The sequence below is a fragment of the Camelus dromedarius genome, chromosome 19, assembly GCF_036321535.1.
Source record: "Camelus dromedarius isolate mCamDro1 chromosome 19, mCamDro1.pat, whole genome shotgun sequence".
Lineage (NCBI taxonomy): Eukaryota > Metazoa > Chordata > Mammalia > Artiodactyla > Camelidae > Camelus > Camelus dromedarius.
Window position 1 is genome coordinate 31,135,537 of NC_087454.1, and position 9,935 is coordinate 31,145,471.

Sequence of the window (9,935 nt, forward strand, 5' to 3'; positions counted from 1 at the left end):
TGTGCTCCTTTCAAGATACACACTTCTGGTTGGGTCAGGGTGCTAACAGTCTGAGTCCTTAAATTCATTATTCTTTGCATTTTTTCTTTAATCCTGTTGTATTGTCTTCAATATGAGGTTTTCAAAACATATATTCATCATCCTACTATGTGTAGGTTACATTCTGTGTAAGTTAACTTAGAATAATTTTTACATTTCCTGAGTCCACATCTTCTGTATGGTAAGGGACAATATGAGAGGAATGGAGAGCTGGCTCAAGAGTCAAAATTGTAGAATAGATAAGCAAGATTATACTGTATAGCACAGGGAAATATATACAAGATCTTATGGTAGCTCACAGAGAAAAAAATGTGACAATGAATATATATATATTCATGTATAACTGAAAAATTGTGCTCTACACTGGAATTTGACACAACATTGTAAAATGATTATAACTCAATAAAAAATGTTAAAAAAAAAAGAGTAAACATTAACATATTTCATCTGTTAAGTAGAAATATTTAAGCACAAAATCCCCAGGGGAGGCAGAGGTGAAAAAACTTGATCACTTACTTACACCTGATAGCTAAGTTGGCATATTTTTCTGAAGAAACATGTCAAGTTACAGATCAAGAGCCTTCAAAATATTTATGCTTCTTTTATCTGGAATTCCACAGTCTAAATACCAAGAAGCACTAAATAGTCCAAAAACGTAACCCTCAGGCTGTGATTTTTTTTCACGCAGGCAACGAGAAATAGTAATCATGCTATGGATCACTGACAGCCGTGCAAACAAACTTTCTTGTCTCAACAGCAAGAAATGCACGAGAAGCTATATGAAAATGAACTCAAGAAAGAAGCAGAGAGGGAAACAAAGAGAAAGAAGCCACGGACGGCAGAGGCAAGCACTCTGTGAAGGCAGAGAAGAGAACCTGGCACAAGATGAACCAGCTCCGCATTCTCGGGAGGACAGATGGCCTCAGCACGCGTGTTTGCAGCTGCAGAAGAAATAAAGGCGGACGGTCGCTCTGAAGCATGCTGACGAGTACTGCCCAGCAGTCCCGGAGGATGGGGAGTGAAGGGGCACCAATTACATGAAGCTAAGCCCCACTGACCTTACCAGCCCTATGGACTTGTCAGGAAGTGCCACAGTCAGGGGGCTTACTTAATGGTGCAATTCAGTGTTCAGGGAGCAGAGGAGCAACATGTGGCCAAGCCCAGAGCTGTGTACACAGCAGAACAGACCTGGTGACATCTTGGGAGCTGGATACAGATTCCAAATATCCAACAGGATGCAGATTCCAACATTTCCCAAAGGGAACTTCAGTGAGGTGACCTCATCTCTAACACGTGTCTAACTGAGATCCAAATGTCTGAGGTTGCCAATAACTTGTTTTTCAGGGACCAAACTCATCACATACTCTTTTCCCCTTCTATCCCTACCCTAATAATAAAAGAATGGGCCAGCATCATTCTTGACAGAGGAGTGAAGATGTGGTCATTGCCTGAAGATGCGCTTGGATTTTGATGTTGAATTTCAAATGAGGGACCTGCAAATGTTGTTTACCTGTACGGTAGATGGGCTCTTGCACTGCTAGTTCAAAATTTACTTCTTTGGATTTTAGAAACACGTTAATTCCCTCTTCTTCAGTAACGAAGGTCATTCGGGTGCCCACAGCACAGACTGTAAATATTGGTCCGTACTGAAAGAAAACGTATCAATACAGATCGTATTAGTAAGCATTTCAAATAAACACTTTACTGGGCCCTGGGTTGTGTTTAAGCCTGTGTTCCTCAAGAACCCCAATACTGAAGTTATAGTCAAGATAAAAAAAAACTATGATTATATATGGTAATTAGTTATTAATTTTGAATGGTTATGCAAAATCTAAATAATATAAATCCTCATTTATTCTGTCAAAGTTCTTAACCTTCCTTTGGATCATGTTATTATTAGCTTGCAACTTCCTTTCTGGTGGTATGAAGTAATAATTAGAAAGAATTAGAAATGGTATCAAACAGTGATATTTGAACACTGTTTTCAAGGTATCAGTAAGGTTATAAACAACCCACAGCTCAACTTTATTCAAGAAGAAGATGTAAACTGCTGACTGATTTTGCCATGAAGCTGTGGTCACTCAACCACGTCCTGCAGTCCCCCAACATTCTCTAACGCGTTCGCTTCCTCGCTTTCCAAAATGACTCTTTCGCCTGAATACCGGGCCCACCCCTCTGCCCTCTGAGAGCGCACGCCTGCTCTGCAGGCATCCCAGCTTCTCACCACCAGGTCTTACAGAGATGTGCACCCACTTGTACCCACTCCCCACGCTTCCCCTCGGGTGACACGGACGGCGGTCCTGCCCCCGTGAGGGGCCCACACCCCTTCATGGGCATCGTGGATGCCATGCTCTCTCTGCTGTGCGTGTGCGCCTTCTCCCTCCTGCACCGTCAGTTTTCTAGCACATCACTCCCACGAGTCTACAAACCTCTAGTGCAGGGTTTGATTTCAGGGAGTCCACGACTTTCCTGTGGACCTCATTATTTTCACTGACTTCTAATTATCATTTACCATTTTCTTCAATTACGAATGGAGGCAACAAACCAGTCTTACCCACGACTCTGTTAGCAAAAGAACCGACCGTTCCAATTGTACTTGCTTAGATTTGGTGTCTATTTGGCATCCAGTGATTGTACGGCCAACTATATTAGCTCTATTTTCTTATTCTTGATGCTTGGCTTTGGTGGCCTCACTGCTGGGTAGAGACGGCCCTCCTGGGACCAGCCGAGTCTCTGAGAGAGCAGAGGGCTCAGCCAACCAGGAGCACGCCTTTCCTATGGAAACCAACCAGTCTTGAGTCTACACCCCCAACTAACTCCTCATCTAACTCTCATCCACCGAGCCAACATCTCCCCTGCCCTAAATCATCCCAGGGCTGAGTACCAGGCACCCAGAGACCTCCCCGATAGCCCAAAGCCCTCGGAAATTATTCAAACTCATCAATCCTAAATTGGGTAACCTGGCCGGCCTTGCCTTCCCAGAGGAGGCCAAATAAGGCTCTGGCCTGGCTTTCTCCTGTTTCCATCTCCTGCCTCCTGACCGACAGGGTGCCTCCCCGCACGGCCCTGACTGGCATGCGGTGACCTCCGTCTTGGACCTGTGAATATAATAATCTTCCTTCCAAGCCTCATTCTCGCTTCCTCCTGTGGCCACACTGACTTTCCCACACCACATCCAACATGTATATTCTTAGACCCACCACTCATACTTTTAATATTCCATTACAGCTATTATAAATATCTCAAAATATCATTTATGCTCTAAGTACTTCAGTATGACAGTCATTTCTAGACCTGTGTGAAATGGCACGTGGTCATTCCTGTGCAACTGTGGGCCCAGTGATCATGGAGCCCCCAGGTGGTAAAGTCTTAATTTCTTCCATTAGTACATCCAGACATCTACCTTGCTTCCCAACATGCCTACCTACAATTGTTTGTTAATTAACACTTAGATGAAGATGAGTAATGTTCATTGTTTGCTGAAGTTTTGTTCAAATGAGAGTTCTTAACTGTCCACTAGGAGAGTGGCCTTTTGTGACATGCAGAGGCACTCGGGCCACAGTGTAGAACAGCCAAGGTCAAACATTGAACCGTTGCTGAAAGTAACTTACTGTGAAAAGACTACACCGTGCAAATGATCCTGTGCAGTGTTATGAATTCTGTAACAATGGTTCTCTGTCTTACTGGCTTTCCCTTTGTTCTCCTTTCTATACGGTGTCAGCACTGTGAGTGTTACGAAGTAAAGGCAAGTACACACGGGATGTTGTAGACGTGGTGCTTATGTATTTTTTATTAAGCTTTTTTGACCTTGTAAATGGTACTGCATTCTTAATAACCACTCCCACATGTTCATGGTTAGCTTGGAGCAATACAGTTGTTGGCTTTGTACCCTAAGATCCTGCAAAACTCATTTATATCCAGGAGATTATTTTGTAGATTCCTTGGGATTTTCTAAGTAGACAGTCACATCATCTACAGACCAGACATTTCTTCCTTTCTGTATGTCTCATTTCTTTTTCTTGCTTTATTGCACTCAGTAGAACTTTCAGCACTGTGGAGAGGAAGAGTAGTGACAACAGACTTCCTTGCTTGTTCCCAACCAGAGATGAAGCATTTTGTCTTTCACCCTTAAGATTGCTATTAGCTGTAGGATTTTTGTAGGTGTTCTTTATCAAGGTGAAGTTCTCCTCTCTTACTAATTTTCTGAGTTTTTTTTTTCAATCATGAATGGGTGTTGAAATCTGTGAAATGCTTTTTCTGCATCAACTAGTACGATTACATGCTTCTTCCTCTTAGCCTGTTAACATGGTGGCTTACTCAGCCTTGAATCCTTGGAACAGACCCCTCCTGGTCATGGGGTACAAGTCCCTTTATATATTACTGGGTTTTATTTGCCAATATTTTGTTAAGAAACTTCACATCTATATACGTAATCTCTTTCTGGGGGCTCTGATAACATGAACATTAGGCCTTTTGTTACAGTTTTTCAGTCCCTGATGCTCTGTTCATTTTTTTTTTTCAGTCTATCTTCTCTTGTTCCAGTCTATCTTGTTCATATTGGGTAATTTGTATTGATCTATCTTGGATTAATTGATTCTTTTTTCTTTCTTCTCTACTGTACCCATTGATAGATTTTTTTTTTCTTTTTTTAGTTTTTGTATTTTTCAGTTTCAAAATTTCCATTTGTTTTTACTTCATATGTGCTATTTCTTTGCTGAGACTTTTTTAAAAAAATTTCTTCCAAGTGTGTTTATAATTGCTTGTTGAAGGATTTTTATTATGGCTGCCCTTAGCTCCTTGGCAGATAATTCTAGTATGTGTGTCACCTGTTGACCATCTTTTCTTATTCGAGTTGAGATCTTCCTGGTTCTTGGTAGGAGGAGAGATTTTCCATTGAAACCCGGTCATTTTGAATATTATGTTATGACATTCTGAATCTTATTTAAACCATCTGTTTTTCCAAGCCTCCTGTGACATTATTCTGCTGTGGGAAGGAGGGTGCCACCTCATTATTAGCAGGTAGCGGATAGAAATTTAGTTTCTTCACTCAGCTTCCATTTACATGTGGAGACAGAATGACTCCTTGTTATCACTGGTTGGGAGTAAAAGGTAAATCTCCCTACTAGGTTTTTCTTATGCCTCTGTGGCTGGGAGAAGGAGGGGCTCCTCACTACTGCTCCCGCATGACCTCCACTGGTTTAGGGGTGAGGGAGTAGCATCTTTATTGCCGAGTGGTGGTGAGAGCCCTGCATCCTCTGGGGCCCGTGGGCGAGCACCTCAGTGCATGGGAGAGGGCTCCTTGCTGCCGCTGGTGCTGGTGAAGTCCAGGCTGCTGACGTGGGAACCGGCTCATTACTGCTGAGCGGTGCTGAAGGCACTAACCCTCTTCCAGGCCTCCTCTGACACCAGCCCAGCTAGGAAGGGGGAGGGGGTTACTGTGAGCTGGCCTTGAGATGAGTTAAGGCCGTGGGACCCAAGGCCACGATCAGAGCATGTTTATAGTATGCAGTAAATAATTGTTCCATGCATGCGTCAATTATATAAGATTTAGAACAAAGAAAACAGAAGTACGCATGTGCTAGAGATATTCTGTAAGCCTAATGAACAAAGAAACTCAGATTGCGCACGTGCTGGCAGAGAACATAGCAGGACAGGTGCATCATAGGTGTGCACCTCCCTGTGGCAATAAAGTGTTAACCCCATGGTGTCTCCGGCTGAAGTCTGTCCGGCAGTATGGCAACTCCTCATGCATTTTTTTCGTTTGGGCCGCTCACCTCCTAGAACCCCACGTCAGCCTCCCTTGGCTGACAGTTACTTTATTACATCCTGGCAAGGATCTCCACTCGACACTTGCAGACTAAGGTGAGGCCATCATTTTTTTCCATGCTGTTTGGCTGGAGTGGAGCAGTTAGTGTCTAAAAGTTTTCCGTGTTGCCAGGCTGCTCCTTTCCTGGCCCTTTACCTAGAGAGCATAGGCTTTTATTGGGGCTTTTTTATTTTTTAATGTGTATCCATCTGCATCTCCAGGTTGCTGGCTTTTCTAGACCGCAATCTAGATACATAAAGCAGAAAGAAAACCCAAGGAACCACTGCCATATTGTTCCTCACATCCTGTGGTCACTGTCCTGCCCGCCTTCCTCTCGCTGCCTTTCAGAATTTTTTTTATGTTTGTCCTATACATATATAATGTCCAGATATTATTTACCTGTACTTAGTGGGAAGAATAGGAAAAAGTACAACTATGCCATCGTTTCAGAAGCAAACATCTCTAATTCATAGACTGTCTCTGAAGGTGACACAGGAGAATGGAAACAGGAAAACTCAGCAGCCGGAGGACAGAGATGAGAGGAGTACTTTTCATTGTGCACATGTTTATGCCTTTAGAATATAAACCTACTCGAAAAAAAAAAAACTATTTTTTTAAAAGAGGAAAACAGACTTCCAATTTTGGTAGTGACAGTGTGGCTACTTCTTTCTGAATGGTTCTATATCTTTCCGGGAAATCACACAGAGCCACAAGGAGAATGCAACAAACGTACTCAGCTAAACAGTAAGAAAATATTTAACCCACTACAAAAGTGCGGCCCCCAGCACCTGACACCGGCAGACCTGACAGTGGATGCTGCAAGCATATGTAGGAAAGAATAAGGAACGTCCAGCAGGTTCAACAAAGTAAAAGGTCAGAAGTATAGACTCGGAGATAGGAGAAGGCAATACACAGAGTCAGAATCACTGTGAGATGGGCTGAAATGAACAGGCCAGGGGAAATTGAGGGAGGCGGTAAAAGAAGATGCAGACAGTGTTCAGAGGGTTTCAGAAAGCACGATTATCTAAAAGCAAGGAGAACACCTGGGAAGACGTGGGCTGCATCCCTTAGTAGCAGCAGCTGTAGAAGAGCAGCGGTGACAGCTCCAGTCTGGAAGATTAGATCCCGGAAGCAGAGGAGGCATAGAAGTGCAGAGGCATGACATTTTCACTGTAGCCAGAGAGGACAGAAAACATAGAAACCTGCAAAGCAACTGCCTCCAACCAAATCTTCCTGCTGACAGCTGGTCCAAGGCAACCCAACTCCTTTCAGTATGGTTAAACTAAAAGAGAAAATTTCGCATTATAGGAAAAATTAAAAAAAAAAAAAAACAAAAAACAAAAAACAAAACAAAAAACGGGGGAAGAACTTCCTTATAGGTGAAGAAACCCACCAAAAATACTTTACCATACAATACATAAGACCAAAGCCAAGGATCTCACTGGCAACCAGGAAAAGAGGGATAGATTACAAAGATCATATTTTCAAAGGCATCAGAGAGCTGGGGAAACAATAACTAAATGGATTAAAACTCCACAGAGGAGAGAATTGTGTAGAAGTAAACAGATAATAGATCACTATTTATTTTCCCTGTGACATCTGTGAATTCTGAGCATGGATCAAAGATGAGGACTGAAATAAGCACCTTCAAAAAATCTACTGGTAACAACAAATTTAATTGTGAAATACTGAACACTTTTCCCCTAATGTTAGGAAAAAGACAAACTTGTCAACCCTTACCAATTTTATTTAATGATATATTAGAAGTCCTACTGATTGTATTTATACAAGAAAAAGAAATAAAAGGCATAAAGATCAGAAAACAGGAAATAAATTTATCTGTTTTTTAGAGTATGTTACACATATATACAAATCCTAAGAAATCTACAAAATAACTGCTGGAACTAATGAATTTAGCACAGTCACAGGATACAAAGTTAATATACAAAGAACAAATGTACTTTTTTGTGTGCAAGGGATACCACTAGAAAACAAAAGTGAAAACAATTTTATCTACAATAACCTCAAAAGTATAAAATACTTCAGAAAATAATTAATCACAAGGCAAGACCCCATCAAAACAAACTACAGAATATTTCTGAAAGAAATTATATAGCTAAATAAATGGGAGAGATATATAGCATTCATAGACTAGAAGACTTAATATCACTAAAAAGATAATTCTCCTTCAATTTTTCTATAGATTTAACAAACTTCCAATCATAATTCTAACAATCTTTATTATAGATATTGACAAGCCAATTCTAAAATGTATATTAAAATGCAAATAATCTTGAATGCCACATAAATTACAAAAAAAAAAGGCCTTTCACTACCTTATTTAAAGACTTATATAAAACTATATACCATTTAATACAATGTAGTGCTAACAAAGGAGTAAGTTTCAAAATCAAAGGAATAGGATAAGAAGGCTAGACATAGATCTACGCATGTATAGTCAACTGTTTTGTGAAAAGCTGCAAAGGCAATTCAATGAAGAAAGGAAAATTCTTCAAGAAATGCTACTGGAACAATTAGACATCCAGATGGAGAAAAAAATCTCACCCTTTATGTACACCACACAAAAAATTATCTCTAAGTGGATCACAGATCTAAATGTAAAATGCAAAACTCTAAACCTTTTAGAAGAAAACAGAATAATCTTTGTGACCTTGCTTGACCTTCTAAGACAAGCTTTTAGAAACATTCCTTAAAATTTATCAAAATTGTATGCCTAAGGAAGGCTATGGCAGACAAAGAATTATTTCTTTAAAAGATAATTTTTTCATCTATCAAACAAAAGAATTATGATACCTAGTGTGGGCCAAGATATGAGGTGATAGGTAATCCTCTATACTTAAAGGAAAAGAAAAGGTAAAAGAAAAAGGATTGTTACATCCTTTTGCAAGGGTAACACAGTAAACAATTTAATGTCCTTTGGAAGATTTAACTTTTAGGAAATTATTCTGATGAAACAATCAGGTAAGTGCAAAAAGTATAACTACACAATACAAACACACAGGAACACTCACACAAGAATGCTCATTGAAGTACTGGTTGAAACAAAGAAAAATGTTAGCAGTAACCTACATACTATTTTGGAAAGAAACATATTTAAAAGCTATTTTAAAGACAAAAACATGTACTGCAACAACAGTTACTAATACCCTTGGTGTGCAGTGAAAATGGACACATCACCGTCAAGTAATAACACTAGCTGAAAATACAGTTCCCACTATATTTGTAAAGACCAAGTTTGCAAGCAATTTTTACAATGGCCTGGTGTTAACTCTGATTTGGGTACTAATTTATTAAGCGTTTCCATAAATTGAAATTAATTGTATTACACCTCTGTCTTCCCAATCATTGCAAGCATTTAGTTAATATGTATACTCTTAGGATTTTTAAACTGTGATGAACTAGTACTCTGCTTCCAAAAAGGTAACTACAAGCTGCATTGTAATTCCTGATAAAAATCTATTCCTGTCGAAAACCCTTGCATAAGACATAGTTGTTGATTGTTAGTTGAGCAATTCATAAACGGCTAGATCATTTAATTGTGGGCAGCAGGTAGGTTCCCCGGGTTCTAACATTGCACTTGGGATCCAATGAAAGAAAATAAAAAAGAAAACATTATCTTTTCTGCAAACCCGATCTGTTGGGGCCACATACCTTGATTCTTGCTTTCTCTATAAATTCTAGAGGGGCTTTCCCAAACTCAAATCCAGCTCCAATCCAAGGAATCCAGCCTCCTATGCATGGGGGTCCACGCAAGTTCCTCCACCGAAGGAATAATAAACGAGCAACACAACCTAGGATTATAATCACTGTTGCGGAAATGAATTCCATGTTTCTGTCCAGCACCTTCCTGAGTCAACAGGGGGAAACTCCTGCTGTCGTGGTACTTGTTTCTTCGTCCCGGAACAGGGGCCCCACCGGAATTTCCAGCCTTTCCGCTCTGGCAACTGTTGCAGCTAGCTCCTCTTCGTATCTGTAGCCTCCTTTCCCCACCCCAATTTTTAACTAACTTTTGCATCATCGCTCCCTCCCACCTCCACTTTTTCAAGTCTGGGCCCAGCTGGCGCGGGTG

At 40.6% G+C, this 9,935-nt stretch overlaps 1 protein-coding gene across 2 annotated transcripts in view; it reads right to left on the reverse strand.

The window, feature by feature from the left end:
- The window catches only part of LOC105101205 (24-hydroxycholesterol 7-alpha-hydroxylase), a 57,889-nt gene extending 47,965 nt beyond the window's left edge, over positions 1–9,924 (reverse strand). For both annotated transcript variants that reach the window (XM_010994307.3, XM_064476559.1), the window contains exons 1-2: positions 9,518–9,924; positions 1,550–1,685 (exon numbers count right to left, since the gene is read on the reverse strand). In XM_010994307.3, the coding sequence (XP_010992609.1) occupies positions 1,550–1,685; positions 9,518–9,694 (313 nt within the window). In that variant the 5' untranslated portion in view covers positions 9,695–9,924. The remainder of the gene's footprint in view (positions 1–1,549; positions 1,686–9,517) is intronic.
- Between the last annotated feature and the right edge of the window lie 11 nt (positions 9,925–9,935).